The following is an 18,098-nucleotide window of genomic DNA, read 5'->3' as shown; positions in this document are numbered from 1 at the left end:
TCCTGGACAGCCCTCTTCGGCCCTTCCGAATAAAACCCCACTCGGGTTTTCGATCAGCAGACCGAGCTTACCTCAATTACGAGATGGCTAAAGGTTGCAGACCATGTTTTCTCCATTAGGAGGGACAAAGGTTTTGGACCATTGCTGAATCTTTTAACCATACCAAGTGGTTCGACTCTTAGACTATCGATACCGACAGAATTGGAACAAGTCTTTGATATTAATTACTAGTCTGCAGCTAGGAATTCGGTATCATTGAACGCGAAGAACGACACCCGCCGAAACATCCATCTATAACGAATGTCACTCTGAACTATCCCCTCTAACCACAACCGAGAGAAAGAGAGGGAGAGACGGACAATTCTACAAAAGACTTCACCAGCGATCAAGACGACACACGGAGCGTAAATATATATATTGATTGCAATTGTTCCCAAATGAGTGAGCGTTCATGTGTAAAGGATTAGCATTTCAATTGTTATAATTATTAACTCTGTAGTGACTTCTTAGTCGACCCCCACTTCCCCTTTTTGTCTAACAAGCCGCAAATCCGGTTCAGCCCACTAGGGCACATTTTCCTATCATTACATTTACCTTGTTTGTTTGTTTTATGCATTTCAGTGAATTACTTAGTTAGTAATAAGTAAATGATTTAAGATCTGGGGAAAAGCACCGGAGGCACAGGTTCTCATGTCTACAGTGCATCACAGTGGAGTGATCTGTTGAGCCACAAACCCTGCATTCCCTACGCCTGAAGGGCTGGGTGGGGAAAGATGATGCCTTGGCCTGTGTCTGTGAAACCATAACGGGTGGTATGCTCTTCTCTAACGTACGTTCAAGCAGGTGAATGAGTCTCTCGATACTTGCACTCTGCCCATCTTGTTTGGCGCTTGATGTACATTTACATTACATTTAAGTCATTTAGCAGACGCTCTTATCCAGAGCGACTTACAAATTGGTGCGTTCACCTTAAGACATCCAGTGGAACAGCCACTTTACAATAGTGCATCTAAATCTTTTAAGGGGGGTGAGAAGGATTACTTTATCCTATCCTAGGTATTCCTTAAAGAGGTGGGGTTTCAGGTGTCTCCGGAAGGTGGTGATTGACTCCGCTGTCCTGGCGTCGTGAGGGAGTTTGTTCCACCATTGGGGGGCCAGAGCAGCGAACAGTTTTGACTGGGCTGAGCGGGAACTGTACTTCCTCAGTGGTAGGGAGGCGAGCAGGCCAGAGGTGGATGAACGCAGTGCCCTTGAACTTGGGAAGGTTGAACACCAGACGGGCTGCGGCGTTCTGGATGAGTTGTAGGGGTTTAATGGCACAGGCAGGGAGCCCAGCCAACAGCGAGTTGCAGTAATCCAGACGGGAGATGACAAGTGCCTGGATTAGGACCTGCGCCGCTTCCTGTGTGAGGCAGGGTCGTACTCTGCGGATGTTGTAGAGCATGAACCTACAGGAACGGGCCACCGCCTTGATGTTAGTTGAGAACGACAGGGTGTTGTCCAGAAGTGTCACTGCACGCACCAGCATTGACCCCGCCTTCACATGGAGTTATCTGTGGATGTACTGTTACTTGCTTTGAGGATACAGCGGTAGATTGACACAAGGTGGCCTTCCTGCGGCGTTCATGTTCATAGATTATCTCCTGTACTTCACTCGCAGTCCATTTCTCAGCAGACTTGTATTGGAATACTGCTGCCAGTTTGGGGTCAGGGCAGTATGTTACAAACATCCTAACGACATCAGAGTTAGAGCTGTCAATCTTCTTACCTTGTCTCTTAAAGCCCTCGTCAGCGACATCTACGGCCTTGTTCAATCGAACCCAGTACTCCATAACAGCCTCTCCGGGTACAGGTTTAGTATTGTAAAAAATCAGCCAAGGGCATGCATGAATAGGCCAATTCGCTGATATTCTGTTTCAGAATGTCAAATACAATCTCTGGCTTCTCTGTAGGATCAACTGTTGTCTCATTGCGTAAATGTATCTTTACCATGTCTCTTGCTTTGCCAGATAATCGACTAATCATCTCATCTGATTGTTCCCCAACAGGACATCCCTTCCTCCTCAAGTATATTCTCATCAACTCCTCCCATTCATGAATGGAGCATTTGTCTGTACCATCTCCTCTATATGTAGGAGGTTCCTTTATGTCTGATTGCTTGATGAACTTTGACTGAGATCTACATATCCTACTGACTCTGAATGATAATCACTTATCTTTTCTGTACTTACTGGTGGCTCATAAGTACTGGACCTGCCACTCTGTAGTTCTTCCCTAATGGAGCTCCCTATTTCCCGGGCTAGCTGAGTCACCAGCTCAGCTAGACCATCTACAGGGGCATTTGGATTAACACTAGATGAAGGGCTTTCATCCAATTTTTTTGTGGAGCAAAACATGGGGGAACCTCCTGCACCTACACACTTTACAGGGGTTTGATCAGAGTATGAGAAAAACCTCCCCCTCCCAGCAGTGAATTTGGGTTCATCACCATTATAAGATGCCATGCCACTAAACCACTAATGTTACATTAAAATGTCTGTTGATGAACACACTTCTATGTTGGTTAACGATAAACAGCGCTCTCAATACATCGTTGTCAGAAAAAAAAATAAACAGGAAAAAAGACTGTAGTTCCGATTTTTGCCACAAGGCGGCAAGAGTACCTCAATGATATAATTAGTCTCTAGAACAGCAGCGCTGCTGGGATTGAGCGGACGTCGATCAACGATGAATCCGGGTCACGGCACCAATGTAGCCGGTGCTATACTGCACCGCTGTAACTCTGCGTTGTGTGTGGTTGATTGAGACTATAGACGTGGACTTTGGAGATCAGGTAGTTTTAATCAAGCAGAACTCACTCTCTGCATCCTGCATCTGCATCCAAAAGGAAATAAAACATTTGTAGAGCACATATGTTCTGAGAATCGTTGCCTCTTTCTACAACAGATGCACAATAGGAGGGACTGGGATCATTCGAGGAGCTAGCCATCGTTCACACATACAATAGCCTGCTAATACCTTAGCTAGCTATTAACCACATGTTGAATTCAGAATGTTGATATCATCCTAAAAAGTACAATTGCAAGTGCATCTTAACAATTACCATCCACTTATGAGTAACCTCTAAATATACATCATTATTCATGAACAAAACGCTGTGTGTATGAGTTTGTACTTAAAATAATCTAACTTTTCTGAAGACAGAAAAAGCGTGCCTACCTCTCTCGGTGCATCAAAATGATTTGAGCACGCAGGGCAAAACGTAAGTACACACTCAACCTTCTCCCAGGATGCAGGCATGCATAACAAATCAACACAACATATTAATATATGAACCTGGTGAAATTCACATAGTACTTTAACAACTGTTACATATGGATGACTCATAGTGAAGACTGGGTTCGTGCAGATAACCAACAATTTACGACGTTTGGAATGAGACTAACTTCAGGTAAAGTAAATAATTCATTAATTCGAAGACTAATTCATCAGATAAAATATCTGAAAAGTCATTTTAGGAAATTATAACTTTGTAATCTGAATATTTTTCCTTGGTGCCCCGACTTCCTAGTTAATTAGTTACGTGATTAATCAGTTGATCGCGCAGTAACTAATTACAGAGAATCTTTGATAAAAACTATCAGTCTTCAGTTAATGATAGTAAAGACACTACAACAGTAAGCACCTGACTTTGAGACATGCTGCACGATGACATGTTTTATTATCAGTTGATAAGTCACTCAGTTGTTTTGACAATCGCTTTGCTGTATGAAAGCCAAATATCACTGTTAGCTCTGAGGATTATTAGAAATAAACAACAAATCTGACAGATTTAAAAAATATTGTTCAGGGAATAATCATGCTATAAACTCCATCAAATAAATCTAACGCCCTTTTGATTTCACCGGACACTCTAAATGTTTTGTAGTCTTTTAGTGATCTGCAGGTTGCATTGCATGTACACTGAGTGTACAAAATACTAAGAACGCCTTCTTAATATTGAGTTGCAAGGACTACAAGGTGTCGAAAGCATTCCACAGTGATGCTGGTCCATATTGACTCCAATGCTTCCCACAGTTGTGTCAAGTTGGCTGGTTGTCTTTTGGGTGGTGGACCATTCTTGATACACACAGAAAACTGCTGAGCATGACAAACCCAGCAGCATTGGAGTTCTTGACACACTCAAACTGGTGTGCCTGGCACCACCATACCCTGTTCAAAGGCACTTAAATATTTTGTCTTGCCCATTCACCCTCTGAATGGCACACATACATAATCCATGTCTCAATTGTCTCAAAACTTAAAAATCCTTCTTTAACCTGTCTCCTCCCCTTCACCTACACTGATCGAAGTGGATTTAACAGGTGACATCAATAAGGGATCATAGCTTTCACCTGGATTCACCTGGTCAGTCTATGTCAGGGATGGACAACTTTGAGGGGGTAGGGACCACAAAACATTTGACCATTCTTATTACAAGTTTAAGATAGCTGGCCGCTAGACTAATTTACTAATCTAAATAAAATGGCTGACATGGGCTAATTGAGTGACCGCTGATGCACAACCACATTTCGAAATTGCACCGTGTGTATTCTAACTCAACAGTAAGTTGAGACCCCGACTGAGTTCAGCGGGCCTACAAAAGGGGCTCCACGAGCCGCATGCGCCAGTTGCCCATCCCTGGTCCATGTCATGGAAAGAGCAGGTGCTTCTAATGTTTTGTACACTCAGTGTATAATTTCACCCCTTGTGAAACACAAAATGTTCCATGTATTGTCATGAACACAAAGGAGTTAGGAATCTAGTATCACACGAGTAAAGGTGCACACACATGGGTGTGTGATTGGCTATATAAGCCTATCCTGTTGCATAATGATGCCAGATTACCTTACTAGAATGAGATATAGGCCCAGGGTCAACTTTCTTCTGTTGATTCTCGACAGGTGTCAACTGTGATTGTATAGTAACATGATATTTATCTTTATTGGGCTGAAGCCAAATTTGGCCTTTTTGATGAATAACCAAGAACAATGACATATTTTGTGGTCTGGAAGATAATAGCCTACGCAAAATGTGATTATCCTGAAATGTTTGCCCATTGATTGCTTCTGGTTTCCATGAGTTACTGGAAATGCAATGGTAAGTAGGCCTATGATCAATAAAGGCCTACAGCCCTTGTGCTGAATGCAGAATTGTTGCATTTGTAAACATGAAAAACTCTTATTTATTATTATTTTTACCATGTAAGACATTCATGAAATATGAACATATCTGGAATATTAATATTTATTGGAAAATAGAAGAACATTAAGAACATGACAAAAAAACGCTCTCCAAAAGACATGCATCTAAGATAGGTATGTTTAAGACTAGTACACAGGGTGATACAGTTTAATGACTATGAATCGTACTGGATTTGCTCAGCCCTTATTTGGTGCAGTTGGGTAAATTCTCAAGGTGACGGTTAAGGCAGGACTTCCGGTAAAAATTAGCTATCCGGAAGTCTGCACTCTTGTGTCTTGAGAAAACAAATGGCAGGAATGAAACTGTCGAAATGAAGTTCGTTTGATAATAAAAAACAATCAAAATTAAAGTGTGACGACGATACATTATTTCATCTTCACTTGCTTATTGATCCTGCATATTGTCATCGAAGAGGTTAGTGAAACGAAGGAAGAAATGGCTACAGAGACCGAATTCTACGTTATGAAATTGGAGGTAAGTGCTAATTTCTGGGAATTAAATGTTCTGTCTAAAATTAGCTGCCTAGCAATTCGGTCGAAAGATTACCAAGGTCCAATATAGTTATCAAACAATGTATGAATTACTCCGATAATAAAGTAAATCTGTCGCATTCCGGGGGTGCGTGGCGAGAGCTAGCTACAGGTGATAGAAAAATCGATTAGCCTATGAATGCCACCTTTCCAATATGGCTTTCCCTCCAACTATCTACAGTGGGCTTATAGTTCATACTTTTGTACTCGATTAATGTAAGTGACAGTGGCTTTGTCAATTGACTAGCTTTGAACCCTGTGTTTTATCTATATCAATTTTATAATTTCAGATTGACAGGGAAGGTATGAACTGAAGACCAGCGCTTTCATCCCCTGACCAGCTCACCTACCTCCTGTCAAAGATGAATCCAGCTCTCCCTCAATTTTTCCCTCATACCTTATACATATTCCTTGTCTTTTTTTGACTCAAGCTTTACCTAAATTATGTTAACCTGTTTATGTTTTCATTACTTTAATACAATATTTAAACTAACCAATTAACCTCTCCACATGTCCTTCTTGTCTTCTGCATTCCTTTGTCACAACTTATTTACAAACCCAGTCTTCCTAACTTCCTTTCCCTCGTAAGTTGTTTGGGCCATGCTCCGTAAGAGAGGTTCTGCTATTCTCTGTGGTGCTTTTCTCTTTGTCGCCTGGAATGCCGTCGTGGTCCTCTATCTGTGGGGCCGACCCCTGTCTGGTCGAGAGGAGAGGGAGATGGATGGAGGACGAGGAGGGGCTGATTTGGCTGGGGATGTGATCCACATGGCAGAAGCCTTTGAGGCAGAGCTTGAAATGCAGAGAAAAATCCTGCTTCAGATACAGGGTCATCGGTCACTATGGGAACAACCCAATGAGAATGGCGCCAGCAGAGGTGGCCCCCCTCAGGTGGTCATTCCCATCTTGGTTATAGCCTGCAACAGAGTTACTGTTAAACGCTGCCTGGACAAACTCATAGAGTACCGCCCCTCAGCTGAACTCTACCCAATTATAGTCAGCCAGGACTGTGGGCATGCGGAGACTGCACAGGTGATTGGTTCTTATGGCAGTCAGGTAACTCACCTGAAACAACCAGACCTGTCAGATATTGCCGTGAAACCAGAACACAAGAAGTTCCAGGGCTACTACAAAATCTCCAGGCACTATCGCTGGGCTCTCAACCAGGTGTTCAACTCTCTTTCACATTCCTCTGTTGTTATTGTGGAAGATGATTTGGAGGTAATCATTTTCTCTACTCAGACTTGAAATATGCATTGAAGTGAAATGTTAAATTCATTTGTTTTGTGCTCGTCATTGTTTACACCCTCTCTAGTTGCCAGTTGATCAACTAAAAAAACATTGTTTTCCATTCTCTCACTAGGTGGCACCAGATTTCTTTGAGTACTTCAGATCCCTTCACCCAATCCTGAAATCGGACCCGTCTCTGTGGTGTGTGTCTGCCTGGAATGACAATGGTCGGGACGGCTATGTCGACCCTGGTAAAGCAGACCTCCTGTACAGGACAGACTTCTTCCCTGGGCTGGGCTGGATGATGATCAAGGAACTCTGGATAGAGCTGGAGCCCAAGTGGCCTGGTGCATTCTGGGATGACTGGATGCGTCAGCCAGATCAGCGCAGAGATCGAGCCTGTATTCGACCCGAAATATCCAGAACTTTAACCTTTGGACGGAAAGGTGTGAGCCTAGGCCAATTTTATGACAAATACCTACGCTACATTAAACTGAATAGTGAATTTGTGCCTTTCACCAAGCTGGATCTGGCTTACTTGAAGGAGGAGAAATACAAGGAGATCTTTGAGAAGCAGGTTTACAGTGCGCCTTTGGTCAAATATGAAGAGGTCCAACGGGGACAGTTAAAAGGAGCGGGTCCATTTTGTCTACACTACTCAAGCAAAGATGGTTTCAAAGTGTTGGCCAAAAACCTGGGTGTGATGGAGGACTTAAAGTCAGGGGTCCCACGGACAGGGTATCGGGGAGTGGTCAGTTTCCTGTCGAGGGGAAGAAGAATCTTCCTGGCACCCCCTCCGGGATGGAGCAAGTATGACCCAACCTGGAGTTGATGACAAACACAAAGGACTTAAGAGGAAAGGGCTCTGCACATTACAGTTAGTACTATGGCAACATAAGTGAGTCCAATGAACGACAGATGTTGACTTGGCTTTAAGCTATAGTGAGATTATGAGATGCCTATCCTCTCTCTTCCATTTCTGATGTTTGATTTTTCTCCCCATACTCTCAGGATTTTTCATACTCAAATAAATATATTTTTGCAATGTGGAGTTGGGATAGTAGGGTAGGTACCGATGTAATTATTTTCAGAGATTTATTTTTTATATACTCTAATCATGCACATGAAATTCAATGCAACATCCACTGTGATTATTCCTAGTCTTGTAAGCAATTTCTGGGAGACTATCTTTTACTAATCTATGTCAGATGAAAAATGTATTATCTGTGGTGTTCAATAATGGTGGTGGTCAACTAGTGATTGGTCCTAAAGTATTGCTTCACAATATTTAGTTAATCTTTTGGAGAACTGTTTTGACTATTTTAACCTGGTTATAATAATGCTTAATGTTTTTCCCAAAGAGACGGCTACTGAAGTGTGTATTTATTTAAATGCAAGATACACATCACAAATGCTGTATGTTATGTACTTAAGGAATTAAATTCTACCAATCGACTGCCGTTTATGACATTTGTTTCTGCCTTGGTTCCTTTGCCATATTAATATACAGTATATACACATTAAGGACACCTGTTTTTTCCATGACATAGACTGACCATTTCGCTACACCCGCAATAACATCTGATGTGTATGTGACCAGGTGAAATCTATAATCCCATTTATCAGGTGAATGGGCAAGACAAAATATTTAAATGCCTTTGAATGGGGTATGATAGTAGGTGGCAGGTACACCAGTTTGTGTCAAGAACTGCAAAGCTGCTGGGTTTTTCATGCTCAACAATTTCCTGTGTGTATCATGAATGGTCCACCACCCAAAGGACATCTAGCCAACTTGACACAAATGTGGGAAGGGGGGGTGCGCAACTCAATATTAGGAGTGTTAGGTATACTCAGTGTATATATTTTTATATTTAATGATCTCCACCTCACATAAGGCTACTAAATATTGAACAATTTAAACAATTGACCCGCTCCCCAAAACACGTGTAAATAATGGACTATAAATTGTGCCTAACTGTATTATACTTATCCTAAAAATATAATACTTAGCCATTTACTTTGTGGTCGTATTCTTATCTTCTATTATTGTCGAGAAGGAACGTGCAAGTAAGACGAGGCATGGCTACGGAACCAGTAAGAGTTCAAACCAAAAGACGAGGTAAGCGTTCTCTATTTACCTTTTGTTTTGCTAGGTAAGAACATAGCTAGCAAGCAAGCGGTGGACGGAACGCGAGATGGGGGAGAGACTACTGGTGATGAAAAAATATCATTTTATTGACTATATTTCATTTTAATGTCCGTTATTTGCAGTCAACTTCTTTTAAAATAATGTTTTGTTTTAATGCAATGTGCTAATGTTAGCTAGCTGTAGAGCTAGCGTTAGCTACTGTACTGGTAGTGTCGTCACGTTCGCCTCCTGTGGCTAAACTAGCGGGATTGAACGATGCACTGAATCACCAGAGAGAGTCTGGCTTTGCTGTCTGTCAAAATAGTTTTTTCGCTATGGTCCTAATCAAATTCTCACACATACAAAACGCTGTTAGTAACTGGCTAGAACACAGCTAGTTGGCTAAAAAGAAAAGCAAAGCTACCGTTATTTGGTTAGCTAACGTTAGCTTGCTAACTGGGCCTGGAATGGAGCCAGGAGATTTGCGTGTGAGCCCAGCCGGCTCAGGAGACCCCGAAGTGGGCGAATGGAGGCAAGAGACCCCTGGTGGGGATGCTGAGGTGAAGGGTGGGGAACCAAATGACAAAAAAATTAATGGAGATACAGCTGAATCGGTGCTCAAAGAGAAAGACACCTTCGAGGGAGAAGAGTGTAAAGAGAAGAACGTAGGTGAACTGCACAGCCCATATGAAGAGGAATTGGATCCCAGAATTCAGGTGGGGAAAAGTTGACTGAACCCTTATAATACATTTTGATCTCAATGGGATTTCCTTGTCTATGCTACATAGCTAAAGCTTTACAAAATGAGTTGCATGTATGAGTAGATTCACTGCAGTCTGTGGTATTGAATGATCTATTAGCCTACTGATGACAATTCAACAGTGGAGTGATGTTTTGCTCAGTCCACGAGGGCTAATTCAGGAGGATGAAATCAATGTTTGTGCACATGCCACTCTTTCTGATATTATGATGTGATTAATCTATGTTAATCCAGGTTGAAATCAACAGGGTTTATCCACCAAATGTAACCGTGGTTCCAAGAGAGCTAATATTAACTGATTGTGTTGTTACAAACCAAGGAATCAAAGTAATTGCTTCCTCCTGTGCTTCCTCATACATTTTCTGTTTCCAGGAGGAGTTGGAACACCTCAACGAGGCCAGTGTGGAGATCAACCAACTAGAACTGCACTTGGATGTAAGTGGATATCATCACCTCTCCCATGATAAATCTGGCCCCATACATCACCCCTTTCCGTACTGATCAGGTTTTTCCAAAGAATCAATCGTCAGTTCATTTTCAATTCCCATAACTTGCTGTAAACCCATTGTTAATCTGGAATGAGCAGAAATGCCCATTACAATGAAATCTGATAAGGTATTCATTTTGTGTATGTGTAGGATGCCAGATCAGGTTACAGGAAGATCCTCACAGACTCAGCCAGAAAACTGAACGCCCACAGCTCCCAGCTTGGTACCTGCATCGAGAAGGCGAGGCCCTACTATGAGGCTCGTCGACTTGCCAAGGAGGTACTGTTGTACATGCACTGTGTGGGATTTTGTTGCATTTGCAACAACAAATTTCAAGAGTTCTTTATCACTGAATCAAAATATGGGTCACGATGCAGTATTTGCCATTCACCTGCTTGTCCCACTTCTCAAATCTCAACAACAGTTTAATCGTTTGTCCCACGTGATTGGTTGCTGTGCAACTGCATGCCCTGTTTTCTCAGTATCTGATTGGCTGTCCCTCTCACAGGCTCAGCAGGAGACCCAGAAGGCAGCGCTGAGCTATGAACGGGCCGTCTCCATGCACACGGCTGCCAGGGAGATGGTGTACGTGGCAGAGCAGGGCCTCATGGCTGACGGCAGGAACACCCTGGACCCCACCTGGCAGGAGATGCTCAACCATGCTACCTCCAAGGTAACAAGGGAAACCCCAGCTACTGCTATAACTGCATCAATATAAAATTATAAATGTGTTCATCAGTATGTCAGCGAGCTCATTTGGTATTCATTTAATCAGTATTTCCCTTACAATTCCCACCCCCCTGCCAAGTAGCTACAGTTGTAGTCTGAGGTTTACATACACTTAGGTTGGAGTCATTAAAACTCGTTTTTCAACCACTCCACAAATGTCTTGCTAACCAACTATAGTTTTGGCAAGTCGGTTAGGACATCTACTTTATGCATGACACAAGTAATTTTTCCAACAATTGTTTATAGACAGTTAATTATAAGTGAAATAATCTATCACAATTCCAGTGGGTCAGATGTTTACATACACTGAGTTGACTTTCCTTTAAACAGCTTGGAAAATTCCAGAAAATGATGTCATGGCTTTAGAAGGTTCTGATAGGCTAATTGACATAATTTGAGTCAATTGGAGGTGTACCTGTGGATGTATTTCAAGGCCTACCTTCAAACTCAGTGCCTCTTTGCTTGACATCATGGGAAAATCAAAAGAAATCAGCCAAGACCTCAGAAAAAAAATGGTAGACCTTCACAAGTCTGGTTCATCCTTGGGAGCAATTTCCAAATGCCTGAAGGTACCACTTTCATCTGTACAAACAATAGTACGCAAGTACAAACACCATGGGACCACGCAGCCGTCATGGCGCTCAGGAAGGAGACGCGTTCTGTCTCCTAGAGATGAACGTACTTTGGTGCGAAAAGTGCAAATCAACCCAAAACATCAGCAAAGGACCTTGTGAAGATGCTGGAGGAAACGGCTACAAAAGTATCAATATCGACAGTAAAACGAGTCCTATATCAACATAACCTGAAAGGCCGCTCAGCAAGGAAGAAGCCACTGCTCCAAAACCACCATAAAAAAAACAGACTACAGTTTGAAACTGCACATGGGGATGAAGATCGTACTTTTTGGAGAAATGTCCTCTGGTCTGATGAAGCAAAAATAGAACTGTTTGGCCATAATGACCATCGTTATGTTTGGAGGAAAAGGGGAGGCTTGCAAGTCGAACAACACCATCCCAACTGTGAAACACAGGGGTGGCAGCATCATGTTGTGGGGGTGCTTCACAAAATAGATGGCTTCATGAGGAATAAAACTTTGTGGATATATTGAAGCAACATTTCAGAACATCAGTCAGGGAGTTGAAGCTTGGTCGCAAATGGGTCTTCCAAATGGACAATGACCCCAAGCATACTTTAAAGTTGTGGCAAAATGGCTTAAGGACAACAAAGTCAAGGTATTGGAGTGACCATCACAAAGCCCTGAACCTCAATCCCACAGAAAATTTGTGGGCAGAACTGAAAAACCTTGTTTGAGCAAGGAGGTCTACAAACCTTACTCAGTTACACCAGCTCTGTCAGGAGGAATGGGCTTGAAATTCACCCAATTTATTGTGGGAAGCTTGTTGAAAGGCGACCCAAAACGTTTGACCCAAGTTAAACAATTTAAAGGCAATGCTACCAAATACAAATTGAGTGTATGTAAACTTCTGACCCACTGGGAATGTGATGAAAGATTTAAAGCTGAAATAAATAATTCTCTCTACTATTATTCTGACATTTCACATTCTTAAAATAAAGTGGTGATCCCAACTGACCTAAGACAGGGAATTTTTACTTGGATTAAATGTCAGGAATTGTGAAACTGAGTTTTTAAATGTATTTGGCTAAGGTATATGTAAACTTCTGACTTCAACTGTATGTTCCCCCATGACTGAAACTGGTTTAAAATTAGTTTGGCAGGATATTGGTCAACTATGCTACTTCCAAGGCAACATGGGGAAACCCCAGCTACCAGTGTAAGCAGTATTCCAGTTTACAGTGGGGCAAAAAAGTATTTAGTCAGCCACCAATTGTGCAAGTTCTCCCACTTAAAAATATGAGAGGCCTGTAATTTTCATCATAGGTACACTTCAACTATGACAGACAAAATGAGAAAAAAAATCCAGGGGCCATGTATCGTAAGATTTTGAGTGAAAACCCTTCTTCCATCAGCAAGGGCATTGAAGATGAAACGTGGCTGGGTCTTTCAGCATGACAACGATCCCAAACACACCGCCTGGGCAACGAAGGAGTGACTTCGTAAGAAGCATTTCAAGGTCCTGGAGTGGCCTAAGCCAGTCTCCAGATCTCAACCCCATAGAAAATCTTTGTGGAGGGAGTTGAAAGTCCGTGTTGCCCAGCAACAGCCCCAAAACATTACTGCTCTAGAGGAGATCTGCATGGAGGAATGGGCCAAAATACCAGCAATAGTGTGTGAAGACTTACAGAAAATGTTTGACCTCTGTCATTGCCAACAAAGGGTATATAACAAAGTATTGAGAAACTTTTGTTATTGACCAAATACTTATTTTCCACCATAATTTGCAAATAAATTCATTAAAAATCCTACAATGTGATTTTTCTGGATTTTTTTTGTCATTTTGTCTGTCATAGTTGAAGTGTACCTATGATGAAAATTACAGGCCTCTCTCATTTTTTTAAGTGGGAGAACTTGCACAATTGGTGGCTGACTAAATACTTTTTTTGCCCCACTGTCTGTATGTGTTGCAATTTATATCATTGATCACGTTTGATGCAATGATACGTGGTAGCTGTTTTCTCCTATGCCTAAACTCTGTTTTTAATTGGATTGGTTTATATTAGTTAGGAAGTTAGTTTTGTTAGGTTGGTTGGGGGTTAGGATACTGATTGGGGTGTTTTCCCATCTTAACATTTTGTGTGGTTGTGTGCTCAAGGTGAACGAGGCAGAGGAGGAGCGCCTACGCAGCGAACGGGAGCACATGCGTGTCACCCACTCTTGTCAGACGGCAGAGGCTCGAGTCCAGACCCTGCAGAAATCTCTCAAGAGGGCCATCATTAAGTCCAAGCCTTACTTCGAGCTCAAGGCCCAGTTCAACTACATACTTGAGGTACATAGATATATAATTTACAGTGCATTCGGGAAATTATTCAGACCCCTTGACTTTTCCCACATTTTTGTTACAGCCTTATTATAACATTTCTTAAATTCATTAATTATACATACAATACCCCATAATGACAAAGTGAAAACAGGTTTTTAGACAGTTTTATACATTTCAAAAAACAAAGATAGGCACACACTTGTCTATATAAGGTCCAACAGTTGACAGTGCATGTCTGAGCAAAAACCAAGCCATGAGGTCAAAGGAATTGTCAGTAAAGCTCCGAGACAGAATTGTGTCGAGGTACAGATCTGGGGAAGAGTACCAAAAAAGGTCTGCAGCATTGAAGGTCCCCAAGAACACAGTGGCCTCCATCAATCTTAAATGGGAGTAGTTTGGAACCACCAAGACTCTTCCTCAAACTGGCTGCCCGGCCAAATTGAGCAATCTGGGGAGAAGGGCCTTGGTCAGGGAAGATCCCAAGAACATGATGGTCACTCTGACAGAGCTCCAGAGTACCTCTGTAGAGATGGGAGAACCATCCAGGACAACCATCTCTGCAGCACTCCACCAATTAGGCCTTTATGGTAGAGTGGCCAGACGGAAGCCACTCCTCAGTAAAAGGCACATGACAGCCCGCTTGGAGTTTGCCAAAAGCCACCTAAAGGACTCTAATTCCATGAGAAACAAGATTTTCTGGTCTGATGAAACCAAGATTGAACTCTTTGGCGTGAATGCCAAGTGTTACATCTGGAGGAAACCTGGCACCATCCCTACGGTGAAGCATGGGGGTGGCAGCAGCAGCATGCTGTGGGGATGTTTTTCAGGTGCAGGGACTGGGAGACTAGCTAGGATCGAGAGAAAGATGTACGGAGCAAAGTACAGAGATCCTTGATGAAAACCTGCTCCAGAGTGCTCAGGACCTCAAACTGGGGTGAAGGTTCACCTTCCAACAGGACAATGACCTTAAGCGCAGGAGTAGCTTCGGTACAAGTCTCTGAATGTCCTTGAGTGGCCCAGCCAGAGCCTGGACTTGAACCCGATTGAGCATCTCTGTAGTGACCTGAAAATAGCTGTGCAGTGACGCTCCCCATCCAACCTGACAGAGCTTGAGAGGATTTGCAGAGAATAATGGGACAAACTTCTCAAATACAGGTGTGCCAAGCTTGTAGCGTCATACCCAAAAAGACTTGAGCCTGTAAACGCTGCCAAAGGTGCTTCAACTTAGTACTGAGTAAAGGGTCTGAATACTTATGTAAATGTTATTTATGTTTTTTTATTGGTAATACATTTGCAGAAATGTCTCAACCTGTTTTTGCTTTGTCATTATGGGGTATAGTGTGTTGATTGATGAGGGGGGGGAACTATTTTATCCTTTTTAGATTAAGGCTGTAATGATATAAAATGTGGAAAAAGTCAAGGGTTTCGAATACTTTCCGAATGCACTGTATTTGATATATAACATTGGAGGCTGCTGAGGGGAGTATGGCTCATAATATTGTCTGGAATGGGGGAAATGGAATGCCATCAAACACATGGTTTCCATGTGTTTGGTGTATTTGATACTGTTCCACTTATTCCAATCCAGCCACTACCACGAGCCCATCCTCCCCAATCAAGGTGCCACCAACCACCTGTTATATATAATATATGTTGCAATTAATATATGTAATTTCAAGCTGTTATTGTTAGAAAAGTATGGAAATGGTTGATACAGAGCTGTCATGTCCATCCATGATCGCTCCTGTTGGTTATTGTTCCCTTTTTGGCCTCAAACCAAGGAGGAATTAATGTTGTATGTTGCTCTGTCCTTTATCTCCATCATATTGGGTTTTCTGTGACTTCAGGAGCACAAAACCAAAGTGATGCAGCTGGAGGAGCATGTGACCAAAGTGAAAAACCGCTACTCTGTCGCCCTGCACAAACTGGAGCAAATCAGCGAGGCCATTCACGCTCAGAGGGGACGGGACCATATGGAAGATGGACAAACCATGGCCTGTGGTGGGCGGAGTCCCCCTATTGGAGCGGAGTCGGACAGTGTGGTGTGTGGTGCCGAGGGCGGGGCATGTGGAGGAGGGGCAATAGAGACTGACAGGGTGGACAGAAGCGGAGTGGTGGATAAGAAAATTGGGCTGGTGGAGAAATACAGGGAGAACGGGCGAGAGAGGCCCGAGATGCATGGAGAGAGAGCAGGGTCAGATTCCCTCTCCGTCTTCAGTCTGCAGACCATCGCTTCCGACCTGGAGAAATGCGATTCCATCGAACACCTCGGGGAATTTAGCGATGTGGGCAGTCTGCCTGGGGAGGATGGAGAGATTGAGAGAGAGGAGAGCGGGGGAGGGAGGGAAAGAGAAAGAAGGGAAGGACAAATGCAGCGCCAACAGCAGTTCCTGAAGCAACATCACAGGAGCTTCAGCTTGTGAGACCCGTCCTTCCCGCTTATAGTTTATCAATTGAAAAGAAAATAAGTGTCCGGTCTAGCTAGCTCATTATCCTGGCAAAGAGGAAAATCAGATCTGCTCTATCTAAAGTAACACATTTAAACGGGTGTATGATACTACGTAGTAACGAAGAACAGGTACGCTGACAAGTAAAGACCTGACATTATAAGGAGCCTGACAGGTTTTACATCGTATTACAACACTACTGAAACTCCTAAACCGTACATGCCTCTGAGATTAGCTGCTTTACTTCCCTTATTCTGGCAATAAGGAAACCTTAGACAGGTATGTCCTAGTGCATGAAGGAACAATCCAAGTAAGAGACTACAATAAACGTGACAAACGGGGTCCCTATTCAATCTAAATGACGTAACTGAATTTCTGGTGTAAGTTAAAAACAATGTTCTTGTGGAACAAAAAAGTATGTGTGAATTCATATGCACGTCGAATCTAGATTTTTGTTTCACACTGTAAATATTGTTTATTTTAGTACATAAATTCAAACGTGTATTGCAAAAAGTGCTAGAAGAATTTGTTTTTTAATATATTATTATAATAATTTTAAAAAATATTTTTTTAATATTCTGGAAAACTGGTTTCAGGGTTCGAATCAAAAGGACCCCAAAACACACTAAAGAGGGTTACAAACTCCATTCGGACAACTTGTTTGATGACAGAAAGCACTCCGGACTATTTATTTGGACTATTTATTTGGACTTTTGTTATATGTATACTAGTATTCAGGGCTAACTAAAAAATGGAATAAATTGTTCATAAAAGATCACGCTGACATAATATTATATTTTACTATTTTAAGCCCATCATTTCAAGATCCGATTGTTTACTATTTTTTAAATAAAATTATTTCCCAATATATTGTTTATTTAGAGCCACCTGGGTCGTAAACTGAAATGTGCCTTGCCTTTGACACAGTACGACGCAAACAAAGACAGCATAGCACTGGCTGCAACAGCATACTGTTCAAATTTGTGTATACAGTATTAAACTGTGGTCAACAGTTGAGAAATGCTCCCATGAAGGACATGCTTTTGATAATATGATTAATTTGAATAATCTATGAGTCATCCTAACACTGTTTTGTCTAGACTTGTTCTATTTTTTATTTTATTAATTTGAATATGTTGTCTGTGTACTGCTTTGGCAAAGTGGAGGGTACAAGAAATGTATTCAATAGATTAAATGTAAGTTTGTGTATAATTACAACATTATAGAGAAACTAATGAAATGTACAAATGTATTTGAATGTCCTTGAATAGTTATTTTAAAGGGATCTTTATTTTAAAGGGATCTTATTTCATGCTGGTTATCTGCTGTACTCCTGATTTGACCTCCGTCTGTCCCGCTCTTTACATACTTCCAATATATCCATATCTTCCCCTCATTCTCTTAGCCATAGAAATAGAATGACTAGTAATTGTATTTCCGTGCTTTCAACCTTTCAATCATTGTCCATTTGATGTCTTCCTCTCTATTTATTCATAAAGTGGTGCAGTAGTGTCACCCAGCTATATAGTACAGTTCACTGTTGTTATTTACATGTATGCAATATCAAACAGTTAAACAATAAAATAAGAGGAATCTTCATTTATGTTGTTGCTATTTTTAGACCCAATATATTGTATTTTGCAAT

General features: G+C 41.9%; 2 protein-coding genes across 2 annotated transcripts; both read left to right on the top strand.

Annotated features, from left to right (window-relative positions):
- The first annotated feature begins 5,471 nt into the window (after positions 1–5,471).
- mgat1a (alpha-1,3-mannosyl-glycoprotein 2-beta-N-acetylglucosaminyltransferase a) lies at positions 5,472–8,456 on the top strand. Its single transcript, XM_029626345.2, has 3 exons — positions 5,472–5,718; positions 6,065–6,992; positions 7,135–8,456. Exons 2-3 carry the CDS (start codon positions 6,375–6,377, stop codon positions 7,831–7,833), a joined length of 1,317 nt encoding a protein of 438 aa, XP_029482205.1. The 5' UTR covers positions 5,472–5,718; positions 6,065–6,374; the 3' UTR covers positions 7,834–8,456.
- Positions 8,457–9,085: 629 nt separating this feature from the next.
- Positions 9,086–18,052, top strand: LOC115104919 (SH3 domain-binding protein 5-like). The gene is made up of 6 exons (XM_029626332.2): positions 9,086–9,845; positions 10,262–10,324; positions 10,528–10,656; positions 10,886–11,050; positions 13,839–14,012; positions 15,854–18,052. The coding sequence occupies exons 1-6, from the start codon at positions 9,597–9,599 to the stop codon at positions 16,427–16,429; spliced, it is 1,356 nt and encodes a 451-aa protein (XP_029482192.1). The 5' UTR covers positions 9,086–9,596; the 3' UTR covers positions 16,430–18,052.
- Positions 18,053–18,098: the final 46 nt, after the last annotated feature.

Source organism: Oncorhynchus nerka, linkage group LG3 (assembly GCF_034236695.1).
Source record: "Oncorhynchus nerka isolate Pitt River linkage group LG3, Oner_Uvic_2.0, whole genome shotgun sequence".
NCBI classification, from domain to species: domain Eukaryota; kingdom Metazoa; phylum Chordata; class Actinopteri; order Salmoniformes; family Salmonidae; genus Oncorhynchus; species Oncorhynchus nerka.
The sequence above is the reverse complement of the archived record's forward strand: the minus strand, read 5'-3'. Positions and strand labels throughout refer to the sequence as shown.

Coding starts and splice junctions, on each gene's coding strand:
- mgat1a (XM_029626345.2), top strand. CDS start 6,375: ATGCTCCGTAAGAGAGGTTCTGCTATTCTCTGTGGTGCTTTTCTCTTT. Junction 6,993..7,134: donor TTGTGGAAGATGATTTGGAG/GTAATCATTTTC, acceptor TTCTCTCACTAG/GTGGCACCAGATTTCTTTGA.
- LOC115104919 (XM_029626332.2), top strand. CDS start 9,597: ATGGAGCCAGGAGATTTGCGTGTGAGCCCAGCCGGCTCAGGAGACCCC. Junction 10,657..10,885: donor CTCGTCGACTTGCCAAGGAG/GTACTGTTGTAC, acceptor TCCCTCTCACAG/GCTCAGCAGGAGACCCAGAA. Junction 14,013..15,853: donor AGTTCAACTACATACTTGAG/GTACATAGATAT, acceptor CTGTGACTTCAG/GAGCACAAAACCAAAGTGAT.